Source organism: Diospyros lotus, chromosome 14 (genome assembly GCF_014633365.1).
Source record: "Diospyros lotus cultivar Yz01 chromosome 14, ASM1463336v1, whole genome shotgun sequence".
NCBI classification, from domain to species: domain Eukaryota; kingdom Viridiplantae; phylum Streptophyta; class Magnoliopsida; order Ericales; family Ebenaceae; genus Diospyros; species Diospyros lotus.
Genome location: NC_068351.1, coordinates 30786683 through 30810641, shown reverse-complemented (window position 1 = coordinate 30810641; position 23959 = coordinate 30786683). Strand labels below are relative to the sequence as shown.

General features: G+C 33.9%; 1 protein-coding gene across 1 annotated transcript; it reads right to left on the bottom strand.

The window, feature by feature from the left end:
• Nucleotides 1–17522: 17522 nt before the first annotated feature.
• On the bottom strand, nucleotides 17523–23125 carry LOC127790248 (auxin response factor 2A-like). Its single transcript, XM_052319595.1, is given in 15 exon segments — nucleotides 17523–17925; nucleotides 17927–17999; nucleotides 18188–18378; nucleotides 18474–19330; nucleotides 19444–19615; nucleotides 19716–19791; nucleotides 19927–20046; nucleotides 20543–20707; nucleotides 20783–20873; nucleotides 21441–21525; nucleotides 21620–21775; nucleotides 21893–21946; nucleotides 22057–22155; nucleotides 22479–22594; nucleotides 22683–23125. Coding segments are annotated over 15 exon segments (2499 nt in total). The 5' UTR covers nucleotides 22819–23125; the 3' UTR covers nucleotides 17523–17817.
• Nucleotides 23126–23959: the final 834 nt, after the last annotated feature.

Genomic DNA, 23959 nt, shown 5'->3' with positions numbered 1-23959 from the left:
CTATTAACTTCAAAGAAAAAATACTGAATTTACCCGGATGGTGCGTTTTCACGCAAAACGAGACTCTTTAGTGAGAAAACTAAGACATCGGGAATCCCAAATCCCAATCTTTTTGCACAAACCTCCATAAAATAATTTTTTGGATTTTTCAGACATTTTTGTGCATTTTTCCAGAAGCCCACACAACCGCACACGCCCCAACATGCTAGGACGAGTGGGCGCGCCGTGGAGAGGGGCGCGTGACCGGTACATGTCGGTCGTCTTCTTCGACGACGTCTGTGCCGGCGACTCGGGGCTGACTCCACCATCCTCTTCCTCTGGTCCAGTCGATCCTCATGGGCTATCTTGGAGCTCGAAAGAAGCACCGGACGTGCCCCAACCGGAGGCTCGAAGCCTCGGCCAGGCAGACAGCCACCATTTTTCAGTAAGCTTCGAAACCCCTCTAATCCTTCACCAAAATGCCTCAAATTCTCCAAGAACGATCCTCAGGCCATGGGCAACCAAAGCCCTATGGTTTAAGCCTCTAATTCGTTCATTAAAGTGCCCGATTTGAAGCTCCAACTTCCCCATTTTCGGCCATCTTGAAAACCCTATTTATAGGCATCTTTGATGCTCCAAACACCCTAAATCGGTTAGCCCATGAGCCTTAGAGCATAACCCTACCCCAGATCGACCTTGAACAAGCCTCATCCGACAACCAAAAGCATTTTACAAGCGCTCGATCGCTTGGCCACTTTCGGTGGCTTTTTTACCTTTTCCGACCACCACGATGGTTGTTGTCGGCCAGGCCTTTACAAAAGTTGGTCCCACGACCACCCTCGTGCCATCCCTGTGGCCAATTTCGGCCATGGCCGACTGCTCATATTCGCCCATGCTAGCCACTTTGAAAAATTACATTTTGGCCCCTCAACTTTTGGTATTCTCATTTTGGCCCTTTTCCACTTAACCCCTAAACTTTTTAATATTTCCATTGAGTCCCTCAAGTCCTAAAACATCATTTTAACCCTTGAAGATTTCAAAACAACCTTGTTTCGGCCTTCCTCTAGCAATTTTCAAAAACTGCACTTAGGCCCGAATCTTTGTTTTGGCCTTAAACCTCTTCGTTTCTTCCTGAAACCACTGAAAGGTTGTTCCTTATGAAAAACCGAAGCCCTCTCAAGCTTCCGTTGACTTCTGGGAAGTCGTCTATAACAATTCGGTATTGCAGCCTAATTGGCAGCTACATTTTTGCTGTATCAAAAACTGTTCCCGATCCAATTTCTTTCGGCACCATAAATCCTACCTCGGGGTGCTTGTTAATGCCACATCATTTTCCTTTGGCATCTCGGCTCCAGGGCACTCCCGGCAGTCGATTTGGTTAATTTTTCTGGCTATTCAGATACCAATTTTCTCTTAAATCCCATTTCTCTAATAAATTGCTTCTTTTTAATTAACCAAAATTTCTCAGGTATTACATATGCACTCTACATGATGCATAACTTAACATAGCATGTTAATATGATATAATCATTTGCATAAAATTAGTTTTGGGTTGAACCACTTACCTCATACGTATCTCATAACATCTTAATTCTCGTGACAAGCTTCTAACGAACTTAATTCGAAATCTCAACATTCCATGGCCATCATATTTATTCAAGGATATCATTATTCTATTTTTCTTAATTTTCTCATAATTTTCCTATATTTCCTCATATCTTTCCTCGATAAATCCAAACTAAAGATTTCTCAAATATTTCTCTATAACAATTCATAAAATAACTTTCCTGACTTTCTAGAATTTTCTAAAAAATTTTACTCACCTTAACTTAGCCCCTCAGACTTCCTCGATATGCGTGTCATAACCTCAAAACGCGTGTCTGAATAATTTCCTTCCTAATTCCAAGCTTCAGCCATCTTCACTTGCTGCCTTCATTTGGCCATTGTCATTTGCTTGCTCTCCTTCTCATTTCTCTATCTATATATAACCATCCACTTGCAGAGAAAACTTAACTATGAAGTTTGTTGTTCATCACTCTCCCATCACTTTTTGCATCCCACTTGCACAAAGCTTAACCATTAAGCTTTCACAAACGCCATCGCACACACATGCGCGCACATATATACATATATAATTATATATTACACTAAAATAATAAGAAATTTACACATTTAAATCTAAAAATTAATCTCTATTTCACTTAGACAATTCTCTAATTGTATTTACATCCTTAAACATCAAATTAATTGGCATTACGATACCAAAAATCTAAAATTAATAACTTAAATCTTACTCGATAAGGATGATTTCATCCCTAGGTCCACACCGAACCTTTGATTTGTCCCGAAACCATTTCAGGATTGATCCTTACGAAAAATCAAAGCCCCCTTAGGGTTTCATTGACTTCCCAAGAGTCCTTTATGATGATTCAATTTTTCATCTTGAATCGAAGTTGTATCAAAAACTGTTTTCGATTTGACCGCTTTCAGTTTCATAAATTACATCTCGAAATGCTCGTCAGTATCATATTAATTTCCTTAGGCATTTACGTTCCAAGGCATTCCCTACAGTCGATTCAGTACTGATAATTATAAGAAATTATACTTAAGCCACTAATCTTTTGATAATTTCACATATGGCTCACGTTAAATTTACTCTTGATCCCTTTAGAAAATTTGGGATATTACACCCTCAATTCTCTAAGGAATTTTCTAACAAAATAAAAACACATATCCTATTAATGGCTCTCAACTATACTCAAATTATAACCCAAAGTATCTATTTATTTTCCAAAAATCGAAGAAAAATGGACTACCCGAAATAGAAAAATTCCAAATTCTAAGCAAGGATTGGTAGGGTTACTGCAGCACGAAACATACCCAAATGATCTAAGAATTATTCCAAAACAAATCTTAAGGAGTCTAGTTTATGGAGCACAAAGCGGATTTCAATTTGGATACCTCTACAGAAAGTTATGATCCAAAAATCGAGACATGGTTGGATTCAGAGTCGGCTTAACGACATTAGGGGCCCTAGGCGAAAAAAAAACTTGAGGCTTTTTTCAAGAGTATTAATTTTTTATAAAAAAAATAAAAAAATATACCTTTTTATGAGAAAATTTCATCATTTCCTTAAATTAAAAAAAAATAAAATTCAATAATCTCTTAACGACAATGAATTTTTAATTAAAATATAATATCTTAGAAATAAAAAAAATCAAATAACCTATTACAATAAATAAAGAAAAAAATAAAACTATTTTTTTAAAAAACTCTAAGAAGATCGGTGCAAGTCGAGCAAAAAATTATATATTCCTAATTTTTCTATAAAAGGAAACAAAACAAAACATTAAATTAATAGTATTAAAAAAATAAAATTCATCAATAATGAACAAATTTTAATTCTACAAACATGTTGTTGAGCACTTGAAGTGTGTAAGAGAGAAAGGAAGGGAAGTGAGAGAGAGAAGGGGGAAGTGAAAATGGGTTTAATGGTGAGATTATGGGAAATTGGGAATTGAAAGTGTGAAAGCAATGGTATAAAATTTGGGCAGAGCTTCTATGAGAGAGAGAGAGAGAGAGAGGGGAGGGAGAAGGGGAAGGGACGGGAAGTGAACTGTAGCAAGATTTTTTTATAGATTTAATATTTTATATTTAATTAATAAATATAAATAAATTATAATTTTTTTAAAATAAGGGCCTATCAAAAATTGGGGCCCTAGGCAGCTGCCTATTCTACCTTATACTTGGGTCGGCTCTGGTCGGATTACAAAGAAACAAAAAATTCTAAATACAAGCATGAACTTCATAGGGATCCTACAAGTTCAAAGATTGGCAAAATGATCCAAATTCTATATCAAAACAGATGTTTATCATGTTAGGGTCTCAACAAAAAAAAAAAAAAAAAATCTTAATTTCGATAATGGGACAAAAAGTTATGGTCAAAAGAGTGCAAGGTGAGCAAAACTCCTCGTGTTGAAAAATGTGGGTGTTGAAATGGCTAAGTATCTTAGGTCGATCGAAGTTCAACTTAGGTTGACCGAAGTTGGGCAGAATGCTGGATTTTAAGCTTCAATTGATCGAAATTTAACTTAGGTCAACCAAAGTTGGCTAAAATGATGACTTATGAGCTTCATTCGACTGAAGTTCGGTCGACCGAAGATGAACTTCGGTCGATCGAAGATGGGCAGATTGCTAGCCCATGACCTTAAGTCAATCGAGACTTCAACTGAAGCCACAAACAAGCTACTGGACGACTTAGGTCGACTGAAGTGACAACTTCAATCGACCGAAGTTACAATAGAGCTGAAAAATAATAAACACACCAAAACTCCCAAGTCTGGTTTGGTAACCCCCAACTTTCCATTCCTTTGAGAAAGTACGGAGAAATAAACCCCATGGAGACTTTTATTGGAACTCAATAACATCTTAGGAAAAAATCCGAGAAAATTTGAAAGAAAATAGAAGAAGAACCCCATTAACTACAAAAATATTTTTCAAGAACACAAAGAAACAATCTATGATCATTGATGCAACAAAAGAAGCTTCAAACCACATTTCGGGATAGATATAGATAATCTACACTTGCTTAAAAGAATAAGAGTAGAAGAAACTTGCACAATCCAAATAAAAGTGCAAGAAAGAACTTGCCTTGATGATGGAATCCCAAAGAAGAAGCAACTTGTTAGAAGCTGAACCCTTACCTCTTGGAGCTCCAAATCAAGAAGATGATGAAAGAAGAAGAAAAAGAAACTAAGGCATGGAGGAGGAATGGGAAAGGAGTGGCTTGCACGCCACCTCCTGATAGGTTTGAAATCCTATGGCACACACCCAAAAGAGATGGTGAATTGCGTAATTTAAAATTTTAGTTTGAACTTGAAAATTTTGTTGATACAAATTGAGGTTTTAGTGATTTAAAACATAAAACATATAAAATGACAAATGTAAATCAAGAAAGATAAATATGTGAATCAAGTAAGGAATAAGATAATGCTTGGAAAGATAAAGATCAAAGAACACAAGCACAAGAAAACACAAAGATTGATAGTGGTTTGGCTTAACCCAAGTCTAATCCACTACCTTATGTTAGTTCCAAATGATGGCAAATATATCCAAAGATAGGGGGTGAATTGGGATTAGGGTAAATTTTTTTGATAGAATAAAGACATAGTAATGGCAGAACACAATGCTTCGAAATATCAAGGAGTTTGTTTCGAAATTAACCTTTCTATTAAGTATGTTTCAAAATCTAAGTGAGTATGTTTCGAAATCAACATTTCTGTTAAGTATGTTTCGAAACCTAAGAAAGTATGTTTCGAAACTTTCCTCTCTATTTTGCTTATTTTGAAACTTTTAACTTTTAAAAACGATTCTTTTAAAAGCATGAACAATGATAACGGGTAAGAGAAATAGTAAAACAAGTGCACACAAGATTTATAGTAGTTCGACACCCGCCTACTCCACTACCTTCAAGCTTACCCACTTGAAAGATTTTTAAACACAATCACTTTTATTAGTGATCAACCACACCAAGGGTTTTATCACGGTTCACCCTAAAAGCTTACACAATGAGTTTTTACAGGCTCAATTCAAACCTTACAACAAGATAAATAAAATTTTTCTTTTACAACCCAACAGTTTTAATGTAATGAAAATCTTACCAAATGGTTGTACAAACCTATTGGTTTGAGGTGAGAAGAACTTAGAAGGATAAGATATTGGTTTCAGTTTGCTTCTCCTTTTCACACCACAATGCACACCAAGGATTGAATGAATGATTCTTCTTTGAGAACTTGTTGAAAGGATTTTGTTCACTTGTGCTTGAGAATGTGGCAATATCTCTTGTTGTTGTATACTCGTGTATGTGCTTATGAGAGATATTTCTTATCTTCAAAGAACTGATATAAATACTAAAAAATAGAATTTTGGCTAATTAAAACCATTAGAGACAAGATGATAAAGTAGGTTTTGAAACACACCTTATAAGTTTTGAAACAACATTCTTTTACACTGAGGTTTCGAAATATAAATCACATGTTTCGAAATATCCAACATTTACAGTTGGTTATGCACTTAGAGACAGAATGAGTGGGAGACAATGCTTTTAAAAATAAAATGATTATGTGTTATTCTCCACCTTCAAAATATTTGAAACTGAAATGTTAGGGTATGAATATTAAGTTAAAAGATAACTTTTAAATAGCTTTTGAATTAAAGTGCAAAAACATGTCAGTTTTTCAAATATTCTGCTGGCAGAGTCAGATGTTTCGAAACATACTATAAATGTTTCGAAACATACTTCAAAAACATATATCAAAACATATGCAACACATTTTTAAATACTCTGCTGACAAAAATGACAGAGGTTTTGAAACATACTATATAGGTTTCGAAACATATGCTTAGATTTCAAATATGTTTTGAAATATAGCTTATAAACTTAGCAAACAATGAAATCTTAACAAAAGACATTTCGAAACATGTATAGAAACGTGGCAGAATGATGTTTCGAAACATGGAAACTTAGTTTCAAAACATAATGCATGAATTTTGGATTTTTCAAACATTTGAACATTCGGGCCAAAGCACTAATCATGCTTGTTTCGAAATATGAAAAACTTATTTTGAAATATGAGATTCTCGGAAAGATTTTTCATTCTAAGATTGGTTTTTTATCAAACACATTTTCTCATAAATAAAAAATATGATACAACACCTTAGCTCCTTACTAAGGATTTTACAAACAATTCACTAAAATCTCATACTTAATCAAGTAGGTTCTCTAGTCCAAGACTAGGAAATTACAAACCCCTTGCTTTAAAGAGCAAGTCCTCTAGCACAACAAGTTAGGAAATAAAAGAAGTGTACAATAAAGAAAGGATCTGAGAGATAAATCTCTTAGTTACAATGTCTCTTAAAATACAAACAAGACTTGAATGAATTGATACAAATAAAAATTAAAGCCTTGAAGGAAGAAAAATGAAGCACGATTGATGTAAATACAAATGAGAATAAATGTAAGCTCAAATCATTTCATTTTCATCCATTAATCTCTTCTTGATCATCATTGAGTTGTATTTATAGGCTTCCTAAGAGATTTGACCAAAACTAATCATTGGAGACTGAGAAACTAGCCGTTGAAAACTGTCAGAGACACAAACTGTCGACAGACTCACGAGGTTAATCAACTAATTCTATAAACAAAAATAAGACATAGTTGATAGAGCCAGAAGCATAGTCGACAGAACAAAAATGTGAAGAAATTTCTTCTAAAGATACACACTGATAGTCGATAAATCAAATTATATTGTCAACAGAACCATGAAGATAGTCGACAGATGAGATGGGTTAGTCGACAGTTTTATAAACAATTGAAGACTTAGTCGACAGAAGAAAGCAGTTAGTCAACAAAGCCAATTTATCTATTATGTTAGTCAACAAACTAAAAGAGTTAATCGACAGAGGGTGGGACTTAGTCGACAGATGTAATGACTTAGTCGATAGATTGAAGGGTTAGTCGACAGATTGAAAACATGTAGTCAATAGTCCACATTATAACATATTTATATTTCTTTACTTTAAGTAAATGTTCTCATTTTCTTTAATTTATATTTTACTTTTCATTTACTTTAATACATAAATGTAAATTAGAAAGTATACCTCATTTGAATTCAATAAAATATTCAAAAAATCAAAATCCATAACCATAAAAAAATAGAATTTTAGTTTTAGTACAAACTCGAGATTTAGTAAATTTACCACTCTCAAAATACATACCTTCTATTTATTGAAAAAATCATTAAAAAATATTTTAACAACAATGAATATTAATTATCAAAATACTAGAAGATAGTTTTTCAAAATGAAAATATTTTCTTATATATTCCCTTATAATGCACTAATCTTCCAGACTTAGAAAAATTATATTAAAAGTAAAAACATCCACTATCCAATTATTCAAAAATAATTTGGTGAAATCATTTAAGAGATTCTTTTAGATCTAAAAGATTGTTTGTGTAAATCTCCATCTATAGAAAATTATAAATCATTTGATTTTCATTTTCACAAAGATACTTGAAATTGATTTTTGTTTCCAAATCATATTATCAATTATATTTTTCATCATCAAAACCAAACACAAGATAAACACAAGAGTAAAACATCACCTCTAACTACTCCCCAATCTTTCTCTTTCCCATTTTTCCCCTCTACACAACACACACCCAACTAAAATATTTTACCCATTTTGGACATTTCCCCCCATTTTCTTTTCTTTTCTTTTTTTATTAAATTTAATACAATAATTTCACACAGGCTCAGGCCCACACAATAATCTAACCCATACTACTTAGGCCTAATGGGTGTACTTTTCAAGTTGTCCCAATGAATATTAATGAATATTTTGATAATGAATATTAATTATCAAAATACTAGAAGATAGTTTTTCAAAATGAAAATATTTTTTTATATATTCCCTTATAATGCACTAATCTTCCAGACTTAGAAAAATTATATTAAAAGTAAAAACATCCACTATCCAATTATTCAAAAATAATTTGGTGAAATCATTTAAGAGATTCTTTTAGATCTAAAAGATTGTTTGTGTAAATCTCCATCTATAGAAAATTATAAATCATTTGATTTTCATTTTCACAAAGATACTTGAAATTGATTTTTGTTTCCAAATCATATTATCAATTTTATTTTTCATCATCAAAACCAAACACAAGATAAACACAAGAGTAAAACATCACCTCCAACTAATCCCCAATCTTTCTCTTTCCCATTTTTCCCCTCTACACAACACACACCCAACTAAAATATTTTACCCATTTTGGACATTTCCCCCCATTTTCTTTTCTTTTCCTTTTTTATTAAATTTAATACAATAATTTCACACAGATCTAACCCATACTACTTAGGCCTAATGGGTGTACTTTTCAAGTTGTCCCAATCTATTTTATTTAATTCTCAACCTCCACTTTTATTGGGCATTTCCATACTTGGCCCAAACCCAAATCCATTAGCCCAACTCACATTGGGCCCAAATGGTTTAACTCTTCAACTCACCAACATGCACAACTTTGGATATCCACAAATGCTAATTCACTTACAATTTATTTTGGATATCCACAAATGCTAATTCACTTACAATTTATTTTCTCATCCCCAAAACAACAATAAATATAATGTTTTCTTTAATTCTCCCCATAATCCACCCTTAAAATATTTTCCACTCTTTATATATCCCAATAATACTGAAATTTAATTCACCAAAATATAATACTAATTTAAATAAATGCTCTAGACCCACCAACAGGTCATTACAGTTTTACTCGTGATATTCTATGTGTTATGTGTAGCAGTATTACTCAAAATTTAAGAGTAATGTATTCTATATTTCATAATTGATATTTAAGTGCTAGACATCAAAATTGTTAAGTAAATGATCATATACTCAAGTGATGGTACTTGAGTTTTTGATTTGTAGAAATTAAGTTGTCTTATCCTTCATGCTAATTAAGGTTGTGCTAATGACCTTAATATAATTGTGTTTAATCTTGTTCTTACTTTCTATGCTTAACATTTTGATAAGTTGTTCTAAGATTTCAAAGGATATCTAAGTATCCTAATGCATTAATATCATGGATAAATGTCATATATCTTCATGACACTTAGACTAAGCTTAAAGTTGAAGAATATCTTAAGCACTCAAAATATGTGGAAACATTTTCTCAAATTTAAGAGCAATGTGTTTTATTTGATTTCTATCATCTATCCTCTTGAGTAAATGTATTCATGCTTAGGCAAGTGATCTTAAGATCTATTCCAAAAGTTCTCAAGTCCTGATTATTTTTTTAAAAAAAAATTATCTCTTGAAGAACTTATTAAGATGAATGTATGTTGCTTGATAAGAAAAATCATTCAAGTCTTTGAGTGAATTTAAATGTTGTATGGTTTTCAAGCAATACTTTATAGTGTTGCTCAAATTTAGGTTTAATGCATTTAAGTAATAAAATTTTAAACTTTCTATCTTTTAAGAATTATTCAAAGTATGCATTAAGTGTATGATGCTTTAGAGTTTTGAGATATGATTTATTCGTCTTATGTGTGCTCTTGTTTCGAGAGATCATGATGCTCAAGATAGAGTATCTATGTTATATGTTGTGGTTTGTTGTTGAGTAACATATTTTGTACTCAACATATTTGCAATATTTTATGTGCTTTATATCAGTCAAATAATAAGTAAATTACTTAACTTATTCGTGTTTCATGTATATATATTTGATATGTGAATAAATAGTTATTTGGGTAATGGTATTTCTATGGAGTATGACATATTGCATGATATCTTTGATCGAGAAGGAAATACTTTTAGTTGAGAATCATATATTGTTATCAATCTTGTTGTCAAAGTCATGTGCTTTAAAATACTTTTCAATTCCTAAGACTTTCTAGGTAACCAATTGAATGTGATTAGAAACTTAGTTTTATTCAACTTTTATAAACAACACTTGTATTTGTTTGAGTTTAAGAATTATATTATTTAGATGAGAAAATTGAGTTTTATATTTAAGGTCAATGTTTATCTTAGATATTGTTTTGATATTTAAAACAATATATGTTGTTTGAAGGATAGTTAAGTCATAGAATAAATCGAATGTTTATTACAAGTTTCGGCTATCAAAAGTAACAGAGTGATCATAATTTATAGTCGAGTATTTTACATGTTAAATCAAGCATTTATTACAAGTTTTGGTTAGCTCAAAATTATAGTCTGAGTGTTATATTTCATTAATCAACAAAGAGTTGAACATAATCGAGTGAAATCTTGTATTAGTTGAGTATTTTGATTCAATAGTCGAGTGATTATGCTTAAACATGGATTATGAGAATTTTTTATTTTTTAATTGAATATTTTTTATGAGTAATTAAGTATAAGTTGATGGATAATCGATTATTATTGAGAAATAATCGAGTATCTTATGCATGTCTCTATATAATCGAGTATTGCTGAGCATGATCAAGTAGCTGTTGAATATAATCGAGTATCTGCTGAGTCTACTCGAGTGCAATTAAAGCTAATTTGAGTGGAGAAAATGCATACTCAAGTAAAGACCAAAGTTAGTCGAGTAAAGGCCAAACTTACTCGAGTGAATGAGTGCTAGAACTATTTTTTATAGTTGTTGAACTAGCAATTACAAGTGCTTTTAATGCACAATCTTGATCATTTAGGATCTAAAAAAGCTCTAAATTTTACCTAAATTATTTATCTTGATATTTAAATTTTCTAATGATTATTTTATGAAAAAAGAAGACTGTCCTTGCAAATTTTCACTCTATTGACAACAAGAATAAAAGGAGATAAAGATAAAGAACAAGGTTATTATTCTTGAATTCTTTTAACTGACTTGTTCAAGCTTTCATCTTTAATTAGAGAAAGAGATAAGGAGTGCTTATATTCTTTACATTCTTTTTATCTCTCTTTTCTTTATGAGAAGCTAATGTTGTTATTTGTTCTATATCTTGTAAAGAAATTCACAAGGTGTTCAAATTGTAACATTTTTCTTATCTCATTGCGGTTCCACCTAATTCTTAAAAAACAAGAGGTTACGTCTAATCTTTTGAAAAGGCAATGGTTACACCTTATCCTTTAAAAGATAGTGATTTTGGTTGAGTCTTGAAAAATTGTTGTAAAGTTTGTAATTTGTTACTGGTGAACCAGTGAAAAGTAGAGATTATAGTTACACCTGTGAAAAGTTGAGACTGTAAAAGTTATAGTGGATTGTTGAAATCCTTGGTGAGGAGCCAAAGAAGTGGACTAGGTTGGTTGAGCCGAACCATTATAAAATCCTTTTGTGCTGCATTTTTCATTTCTCTCTTCTATTTCAGCATTGTCATTTTTCTTTTAACAAGATTTATTTTCAACAAAATTTGAGATCAGTTTTATTATTTCAGCAAAAGCTTTTAAAACAAAAAAAAGGATAAGTTTTCTTGTATTAAATCTATTTTATATTTATAAGTTTCTATCAAGATTATGTTTGAAGCATTAGTTTAAAAAGGTCAAAACTATTTCATTCAAAGATTCTTTAAAATCAAAAAAAAAAATTGGAAAAACCAATTCACCCCCTCTTGGGTGCCTATCATTTCTTCCACCAACAACAAGAGAATCATAGATAATTCCAAATATTTCAACTCACTTTACCTCTAAAAATTTCAAACCCAACATTATTTTTATTCGATTCAACAAATTCATCTTCAATTCAAGATAATCAAGTTCGAGAATATAAAAAATAACTCTAAGTACCTTTGACCAATTAACCTATACAATATAAAAGAAGGAACCCAAAAACCAAGAGACTCATAGTGTTCATTGTACATTTTTTATTCATTTAATCTATTAACTTAAGCATTAGAGATTACATCAAAAAAAATAATCTTGTTATTTTCTTACAAGTGTTGGCATCGAAGTAGGACTATGGTACTCAATCCAATATTCAATATCTAATAATCTCACACCCATTAACCAACCAAATTATCTAAAGAAAGATTCTTATATTTCAAAAGGTCATCGTTTCTTAGTATAGGATAATTATCACTTATTTGTGGGCTATATATATATATAGCCCACAAATAATTCACTTTGTCTCCGTACTCGTTTATCTTTGACTCATGTAATATGCTTTATAGCTTTGCATAGAGGATAAAGGCATTAAACCTACAAAGACTTTCCCTTTCTTTAATGTCCAATGATTACATTGTTTTCTTTTAAGCTCAAACATTGTTAAAGTAAATGAAAGAATAATCAAAGAACTTTTTACAACATTCTGATTGTGTAAAACCCAAAATTGTGTATTTTTTTGTTGCCTACAACAGCTAGTTTTTTAAATTTTAAAACAATATTACTCGAGTATTTTTTTATATTACTCAATTAAAATCAGCACTTACTCAAAGTAGTTTTTTAAAAATAGTCGATTAAGCTCAAATCTAGTTTTTTAAATTTTAAAACAATATTACTCGAGTATTTTTTTATATTACTCAATTAAAATCAGCACTTACTCAAAGTAGTTTTTTAAAAATAGTCGATTAAGCTCAAATATTGCTTGATTATAAGATTTACTTAGTCAATTAACATTTCTAATACAAAGACCCACTCTTTGTCTTATCAAACTTACTCGACTAAGTCACAAAGATACTCAATTGCATATTGACATTACTCAAGTATTAAGTATATCATAATCGATTAATATATTTCCCTTAAATAGATTACTCGATTAAGCACTTTTGTTACTCAATTGAATCATGTCATTACTTGAATATGTAATTACCTATTAGTCAATTAATATATCAGTCGGAAAAACTCACTTTTTGTTCAACAATATAGCCTTGACTAAGATATTCAGTTACTCGACTAAGATAAAAGTTTATTCGATTAAGCTTATCTCAAGTGAGAGAATTGATTACTCTACTAAAAATATGCTATACTCGATTTCTAGTTTCTTTTAGTCAATTAAGGATATAAGCACAATGACTAGCTATTTTAGCTTTATTTCTTACTTGATTACTGGATTTACTTACTCGACTAATAGTTCATTTAGAAGAATACAATTTAGATTACTCAATTGAAGAATTTTTAACACAATATTTGAGTACATCAATCATATACTCGATTAAGGCATAGAGTATTTGATGAGATACTTGATTAAAATGATAAGGTGGTCGAGTATGATAACTTGTTACTCAACTAGTTCTTTCCTTACTCGATTAACAATAAGCCCACAAATTAATTTACTAGATTAACAGTATTGAATACTCAAGTAATGTTTTGAAAGTTGGTTAAAATGAACTTTCCCAACCACATTCACCCAATTATATTGATAAGATAGCTAAGTATAATCACATGTTACTCAAATAAACATTTTCTCACTCAATTAACTTTAGGCACAAAAAATGTCTTACAATGATTACTCGATTACACATATATTAGTTGAGTATTCTTCGAACTCTAACATATTTTACTCGATTACACATATATTAGTTCAGTATTCTTCAAGCCCTAATATATTTTATTCGATTACCAACATTTAATACTTAAGTAATGTTTGAAAATTAGTTATAACTAACATTTCCTAAATATTATTACTCAATTACAATTGAGTTTTACTCAATTAACACTCTGATGTGTTGTAATCTTTGACATCTTTAAGTACTCGAGTATTGGTCACTCAATACTTGATTAACCAGTGTTAAATCCTTTACTCACTCGAATAATTTTGCTTACCCAACAACAAACATTCAGCTTTTAACTTCTTCAAGTGCTTTTCTATCAATTTTTATAACATTAAGAACTTTAAGTGTTTGATGTTTTCCTTCTAAACATTAAATAATCAATTTAAACTCTATAGTTCATAACTCAACTATCATTACTTGATTATATGTTTATTCATTTTATATCAAATTAAGACATTAATCAAGCTTTCTTTTAATCCTTACTCTTTGTGTTACTCGATTAACTACACCATGCCATTTCTTACACTCCTACTTGTATTTAATACTCGAACTTATACCCATCAAGTAATATACTTATTCCCCAATCGTCATTATCGTCAAGCAATGAATGTTGTTAGGAAAAAAAAAAATACCACAAACATAGAGAATAAATTCTTAATGTCCATACTAGATCAAAATAAAAAATATACAGATTTAACATGGTTCCTAAATATGCTTATATCCACAGGCAAAAAGGAAACAAAATTTACTATGTGAATATGGAATTTACAATAAGAGAGAATTCTATTGCATCTCATCAGTATCTAAACTACACCATAACTAGTGTACCAATTTGAATCAATGAATAGATATAATTAATAAGATAAAAGTCCTAAATCTAAAACTTGCTGACTTTTGGATTTGGTATATAAATTTTCTCTCTATCCTAATTTGGATTGGGTTACCATATTTAGAATTCAAGACATTCCCAGCATAAATAAATAAAAATAGCTAGAATATATTTTTAGAGAGAGAAAACAAGATATCAATTTTGATATGAATTGCCCGCATAAAGGGTGGTCAAAGAAAATATTTTCATATGAATTGATCTTAAAATGATTTTTTTAAATGAATAAGATATCAATTATTTTGAAAATTAAAAGATGTGAACTTGAACTAAGAACTGAATTCTAATTGTTTATTCTTAATGATTTTTGACTTTTAGATTTTTTTTTTTTAAATTCAAATGGGTGCATGCTTTCTTATTTATATTTATGTCTTAAGTAAATAAATAGTAAAAATATAAATTAAAACAATGGGGGCATTTACTTAAAAAGGCAAAAGATCAATTTTGATACATGAAACTTAATTACATGACTTGGTCCAATTAATATATAATTTTTTTGTCAATTTAATACACGATCTTGCAATTTTGATCGATTACTCTTACATCCCTTGTGGTTTGAGCTTTTTATATAAATATCTCATGTCGTTTGTTTTTTGTTAAATAGATTCTTATATTTTGCTTAAGTTGTCAAGACACCATTTCATTAGGTACAATCTTTTCTAATATCTCTATCTAATTAAAAAAATGAAAATTCTTATAAAAAATAATTAAAAAGATAAAAATAAAAAACACAATACAAACGACTTGAGATCAATGACCATTGTTGTAAAACCCTAAATGGTTAACGAGACCTGTGGTGATGATGGTTTAGTCGCAAAAGGAAGATAGAGAATGAGAAAAATTAGAGGAAAGAGAGGGCAAGTAAGAGAGAAACGATAAACCAGTTCGCTAAGAATTGTAAAGGATTTTTGGCAAAAAAAAAAAATAGAATAAAAATGAGTAAAATCTATGCCACTTTGTTGTTAATAAAAAATCATTGATAAATAAAATATTTAGGCCAAAACCCTAATTCGCATATCCATTCATTCAAGAGAATGAAAATAAAATCATCAAAATACCTAATCGACTAATTCTTGATAGATTCGAGAATTCATAAATAAACATATTTAAAGAGTGAAAATCGAAAATCCGAAATAACCTAAGATGAGTTCTCCCTCCCTCTAGTATCTATCTCTCTCTCTCTCTCAAATCCTTTAAGCAAAACCCACCCGCAGCTCTCGCAGCCAAACTTCCTAAGAGTGAGCTGAGTTCTCCATGTAATTGTCTACAAACACTTTTGAATTATATAAGATTCAAAGTCACTTCTTTATTCTCAATGACTTCTTTATTCCAAGCCTTCTCCATCGTCCACTTAGATACCTTAGAAACAAGCAGCCATTTTATACCCAATCATTAAGATCTAAAGTAAAGAATCCTTTTTATGTGTGGGGTCAAAACTTTACCCAAATATGCATTATAAGTGTTACGAGATGAATTTTATTTGTAAAATTTGTATATCACAATTTTAATTAATATATATTTAATTATTTTATAAAAAATACATCCCACTTCAACCACACCACTAATTGTCCTATCAAGTTCATGAAAATATGAAACACTTAAAAAACTTCCAAGAATCCATTTTTCTCTCCACCTTCCTCCTACCAACCTTCCTGCAATTTGTCCACTCTTTATCATTTATTCATTCTTTCATATATATATATATATATATATATATTATATCCTCATCTATCTTAGCACCATCTTCATGTTCCATGTTTCTTTCCTCTTCCCATTCTGCTGGCTACTGTGACTGGGTTTTCCCAGCTTCATCATCACTTACTCAGCCAAAAACATTTAATTGATTCCCAAGTTTAATGGCACTGAGGCGAATCAAGAAGCAGAAAAAATATTACTTGGACAATCACCAGCTCCGAAGGTCCCTCCCATTACCACCACCACCACCTCCAGCAGCAGTAATGGTTCGTGCACAGACCAAACAAATTCATGCAACTCAATATGAACACGCAGGTTCTCTGAAACTTCATTTTTCAGTCATATTTAGCTTTTCTTCTATATGATGCTCTCCCACCCACCACCACCACCAGGTCAAGCAACATTCTCTTAACCATTGAGACACAAAATTCTCCATAGAATTTCAAGTATCCAAGTTTTACCAAACCAACCATCAATCCATCCATGGCCGAGGGTTGACAACCGCATTTCCGGGATGAATTCCACAACCCAACACTTCATCTTTCACTCGACTGGAGGAAGGTAATGCAGAAATTCAAGAACAATTTCCAAATTCAGAGCTCAGCAGTGCAGCCTTCAACTGTGGAACAAGAAGCTTCCAATCCCATTATGTGGGATCAACTACATTGAACTCCACATCGCCAGTCAGTCATTTATATCTATAGCCAGCCATCAGAGACCAGTAATCCCCATGCTTGTGGAAGAACAGCCTGTGTTGTGTTGTGTTGTGTTACATTTCAGTCTAGAGGGGTGCTAACCATACCTGTCCAACTAAAATGAGATTCACAAATAGTGTCTGTCATCATTCGTATACCATTACAAAGTAGTTTCTTCATCCATGAGTAATGATGAACCAAAATAATCGCCCGGTGCATGTTCATCGCTCATGGATGTTTGCTAGGAGACAAAAGAATAAGCAAATCTTGTTACATTCCAAACTTAATTACATGCAGGAATTGTGCCTCTGTACAAGATGGAAAGGTTCGAGATTGCAAGAGAGCTAATGCCTATCTGAAAATAGGTAGGTATAATACTATGTAATATTAGGATGTCATACAACTTTAGCTTCAAAACATGTCCAAAATTGCAATTACCTATATTTTAAGCATGAATCTGGAATTTGATCTAGGCGATTCCCCCCCACCCCAAACGGCAAAATAGCAACATGGCGGCAGCATCTTGGTAAATTATAAAGATATGGGAGACATCTAACATCTCTCAGAACTAGACACCAACGGGGCAGGAAGAATCCTCACTTCTGTCTCATCCATGCCCTCTGCGTTCAATGAATTTTCCTCACTCTTCATGCTCAGGCAGGCTCCCTGGGTTCATCCGCTGTACTTCTTCCCTAGTAAAGATGAAGATCTTGCGAACCATGCCAACAAATTCCCTGATAACAGAAAGAACAAAAAGGAAAGATTTAGGAACCACATGAAAGGAAAAAAAAATTGCACTTCCAGATGTTGCATGGAGTAATCTTAAGTGACACAAATAGTGGAATATGCAAACGTAAACATCAGAAGGCAACCACGAATCCATCAGGAATATAGACCATAAAAATCAAAAAGCAGTCCTTACTGCCAGGGATCATCTCCAACAAGCATCATATCACCCTCATCATCGGTATAAACGATCAACCAATTCTTGCTCCTAGCTTTCAGTTCACCATTAAATTCAAATAACTGATCCAGTTCTGCAATCAATTCCTCATAATCACTGAACTTCATGAGGTCCACAGACCTACCAAGGGCAATTCCCTGCTTATGAACCTGAGATGAATAACATACATCAAGCAAATTCTTTTAATGATTTGAGGAAGAACTTTGATGTTGAAATTAAAAACTTAAAATGGATAGGCAAGAACCTTGGTACAGCTCCTTGTTGAACCACCCTGAACTTTACCCTGGCTATCCCTGATGATTGGTTGTTGACACATATTTGATGGTTTCTCCTGATCACTACTATGTACTGGATGATCTACTTTTGCACGCTTTGTTTTGTCAGAATTTTCATCAGTCTCAAAGGCAAGGGAATTCACAGCAGCAGCTGGGAAAATCGCATTGTTATGTGGCAGTGTTGGCTCCATTGAAACGGGATTACTGATTAGCTGTATACCAAATAGTTTGCAGTTCCCATCTTTTGGTTTTGCAGCCTCGTGTTGTTGCACCAGTACAGGTCTTGACATAGGCCCTCTTGAGTGAGCTGGCATATGAAGATAGGTAGGAAATTGTGGAGGCCTAGGGGAATAATCACTAAAACCACCATATCTGATATCTTGTGCCTGATAAGGAACATCACTGCCTTGCACAGGAGCTTTTATGCTAGAGTCTACAAAGTTGAGGGAGAGACCTGAAGATACCATAGACCAATTGCTCGCAGGAAAATTGAATTTGCTGTCCCGATCAGGTAAATGGGGTTTAACTGAGGGTGCAGAGAACTCTCTAGAGGTATTGGTTTGTGTCCCAAAACCTGACAACAGATCTGTGAAAGTTGATTCAGGCCTCACAAAGGGCAACAACTTTTCCAATCCATATCTTTCTGAAACAGGGACCAAATCAATTTTCTCATCATCTAATGAAGGGGGCCATACAACTGGCTTTTCTGTGGAATCTGACTCATTACTCTCTGCAAAAGTGCCTCTCAAGGTCGGAAATTCTTGACCTTGCAAGACCCTTGAAAATTCACTTGGCGGTGAAGGGTCTATCATTACTTTAGATGTACCTAATTCAAATTTTAAACAATAAAAATACATAATCATTGCCTGACATCTACATACTTCACAACCAAAGCAAAATTAGAATGTCAAGAGACCCCAAACTATATGGGGACCATACCTTCCTTTGCAAGAACAGAGGAGTCGGGGGAAGATGACACAATATTTTGTCGATGCCTTTTCGGCCTGGGCATGGGAAGTGAATTGAGTGTAGGTGGAGACAAAGCAGGTTCTATATTCCAGGGTGAGACTCTCTCTGGACGAGCAATGGTAGAATTTTCATCCCACCGCACCTTGAAATGACATGGGGCATGACCTTTAGGTGCTAAGCAACACTTAACTCTTTTTTGCTAACTCATTATTAACTTATTTAAAAAATAAAAAATATTATACCTTGAGGCATCTCCATTTAGATTCTGGCCATCTTTTGGGATCAGCTTCTTCAACCCCAACAATTGTTCCAGTAAACCTTCAAACAATAAATGAATGAATAAGGAAATAGACAACTCAGCCAGACTTACAAACTAAGACAAATAACATAAACATTTGCATAACAACTACTACAAGAATCAGCATGACAAAACTCCAGCATGCATAGCAATACCTCTGTTCTGGGGCCTCTTCTCCTTCAAATTTCATTTTGAACCTCATCCCTATAGAATAGTTGCTCTTGACAGATTCCATGTACTGATTCAATGGAACAAGGAACTCAGCAGGGCTTGTCCTGTAATAATAAAATACAGAGCAGTATTTAATTTCAAGACCGTTAACTCTCTTATTGTTATCATTCCACTCACTGCTTTGACAGTTTTGGGTGATTGAAAAAAGTAATTTTCCCATGACTCTGCTCTATAATGAAAAAAGATCAACAAAAAGAGGTAGATCACATTTCTGTGATACACAACCATAACTTGAAACTAGCGCATACTAGAGGAAGACTGGAAGCTTAACATAAACAACAGCCAACCCAACCCACCGAAAGGATCATATGTTCTTGATTTCCAAACGAGAAACATCACAAGCATCACAACAACCAAGCAAATTCTTAACTGTTAAATGAACCCAATAATGAATCCCCCAATCAAATAAGAGCGGCATTAATTTTTTGAGGGAGAATTATTATTAAACTACTGCAATAATTAACATTCATCCAGAACTTAAACAATCCAAAAATTTCTTCCACACAACAGTATTCTTGCAGGAAAAATGACATAACACACCTTGGCTTGTAATAAACTGTGAAAAACGTTCCTGTTGTATATGCATGCCAAGCAGTTGCAAGTACACCAAGATGCATGCTGTGGCTGGATATGACAGATGAAGGAACAATACCCTGCTGTCTCATGGCACGTCTTACTCCGACACGGAGTTCCCCATTCTCACCCCTAAATGTTCATCATTCATGTCAATCAAACAAGGAGCCAAAATGGCACATGAGAAATATGAAGATGGTTGCAAACCTTAAAAATATGAAAGCATCCCCAGCTACAAGCCTTTTGGAGCTGACAAAGACACTCCAACCACTTTGAAGCAGGTGCCTCCGAGGTTGACCTGGCATGCCCAAAGCCATTAACCAAGGGTACTAGAATTAAGTATAGATAACTGATTCTGCAATGGTAACCAAATGGAATCCTACAGAATATGATACTATAAGACCAACTATGAAATATAAATATGCAGATCACAACAGCAGCTGGGACAAAAAGGTTCAAGTCAAATCATTATTCAGGTTGCCAGAGAGCATATTGACCAAATGGATAACAATAAAATAATGCTTCCAGCAGTAAACCTGGTATACTGTCTGCAAGTTAAAATCATACCAAAAAAGGCATTGTATATCATGGTTGGATACATCTTGCTGTACCTCGACCACAGCCACCACAAGCCAACCTAATTCAGGCACTCGGAATTAACATTTTCAAGCTCCCACGCTAAATTGGCCAGATTAACACCACATAATTGCCATTAATTACTTTACCCCAGCATCATACTGTGGTGATGACAATAAGTGACGAAGGCCTTATACATTTCTATGTAATTAAGTAGGCTACATGCATCCCATGCAATGCATTGGAAGGTATTCCGTACAGGCTATCAAAAGAATATTTCAGTACATACCGCGAAAGATATGCTTGAAACGCCAGTCATTTCCATGCAAATCCTTTGCAACTAACTCCTGTGTTGGAGGTTGCCGAGACATGTCCTGTCAAACAAAAGAAATAGTGTGCATGAGTGAATTTAATTGCATCAAGGTAAATGAACTGCAATATACAACTTCACGAGTAACGAATTCTAACCAGAGGGGGAAGACATTCATCAGCATGTCGTCGCAGCACCGAAAATCCACCATGAGTGCTTGTATCTGAAGCCGTAAGAGTCTTACAAAAAGAATGCACTTGAAAGCGTGGCGGTGGAGGGGGCACAGGATCCTTCTCTATCGCATTCTCATCTTCCTGACATCAATATCCAATAACCATTTAGAGTTCTCTCTCTCTCTCTCTCTCTCTCTCTCTCTCTCTATATATATATATAATATATATATTGTTTTTGCAAGATTAAAACAAACTTACCCTCAGGGGCACCAGGATCACTTGTGCATAAACCTCATCAGTGTCCGGTTCAGCCTATATAGACGTAAGCCACAAAAAGCAATGAACAAAATTAAACCCAAACTAAAAGATCGTTAACAAAACCACAAAGCCGAAACATCCATCAAATAGTTGAAAAATAGTACCTTCAGCAGGACGCGGAGCACGCGGCATAAAATCTTCCACGGAAGATGATTATACACGGGCATCTCCTGGTCTGACACCTGATTAGTCGATGCCTCCACCTAATCAAAAACCCAAAAAGCATTATTCTTAAGTTAAAAGAAAAAAAAAAATCTGTTAAGCACCTCCCACAAGCTATCACAAAGGTTAATGACAAACAAAAGGAACTTCTTTCTTTAAGGCTCGGAAACATCAACAAACTCCAATAGAAACGATCTAGCCATCTAGGCCTATAAACAATTACAGAAGTACTATGGTTGTATACACACGTTTATACGGACAAAAGCGATGCAATTCCAGTAAATTAAGAGAAGCTGCAGCTGCAATTCATCATCCGGAGTACAGAGCCAACTCCGAAAATGATAGCGCAGAGTTAGAAACATACCTGCTCGATATGCCCTTGCGGAAAATAGAACACGCGCTCGCCTTCGCGAGGCACAGTCACAAGCGGGCCAGCGCATGCGCGCCAAAGCTCCGCGTACAGCACCTTTTCGGAATCCACTGCACACCAGAAAGCACAAACACTAGCAAATCAGAAACCATAACACATCCTACTCGGCGGAGAAGTCTCAAAACCCTCCAAAATTACCTTGCCCGCCGCTGGAAGCCGTCGGATAACTCTTCGACTCCTCTGGAGCGGTCCGGGAAACTCCGGCGACATCGTTCTGGTCACCGTAACCCGAAGAGAAGTTCTTAGCTTTGAATGGGACCTCGGAAGAACTCATTTTCAAGTCGAATTCTCAGCACAGATCTCTCATCTGAGCCCTCGCACCGGTAAACTCGACGCACAACGAACACACAAAACCCTCGGAAACACCGAAATTCCAACTCCAAACTCCAAACTGCGGACGAAACCCTAGCTTCCTCGCTCTATATCTCCACGCCTTCTCGCTCTATTAGAGAGAATTGGATTGGTCTTCACTGTGCAGATGCCAGAATAATTGTACACAGTCCCTTCCTTTCTTCGTCCACTGGTAAGGAAAGGAGGAAAGAAAGAGAAAATGAGACAGAAAGAGAACGAGATGGAAAGAAAAAGACTAACCAGAGTCTTCAAAACTCCGTTCAACCGCAGTTAAAATCCAACCCCGGTTCCAACCGGCATTTGCCGGTGACAACGACCGGTTCACCTACAACTGCCGGCGAACGTACTGAAACGCTGCGGAGAAAGTAAGAAAGTGATTTTTGGTCCCCAAATCACCGGAAAATATACTCTTTATCTTACTGTTAATTAAATAATAATTAATAATTATAATATAATTTTGATATTTTTAAAAAATAAATTTTAGATGAAGATTAAAATTAACAAAGTGATAAAATTAAATATTTTATATTTACAAGATCATGAAATTAAATTTTGATGATTAAATTTTATATTTAATTTTTTGTAATTTTCTAACTCCAAAATGTCTCTACAGATGTTCCAAGGGGCATTATAGAACTTTTACCCATTTGGGTGCCGTCATTTGTTGTCGGGAGGTGATTGGAAGGACGGTTGACGCCGTCAATTTTTTGCCGCTTGCCGGAGGCTCTGTTCGGTTTTTACGGGGAAATGGCTCTGTCGTGCTGTGGACGGGCAGGGTGCCTGGTGCAGGCGCAATTTATCAAAGGGACTGAGTTTAGTTAACACCCCTTTCCCAACAGTTGGGCGCACGTTAACCAAGACCTTATTTTCATGTGCCCCTTTTTCTGGCCCATGCCTTTCGTGCGCCTGCTCGGTATGGCATTGGGGCCATGCGTTGCCGAGATGATGCGATCTCGCGTATCGCGTTCGATATATCGTGAGCCAATATCGCGAGAGTTGAAACGGTGCGTCTCCTTTGAAAGGCAAAATAAATAGTTCAATAGTCAAAGTCGTACTCGTTTAAA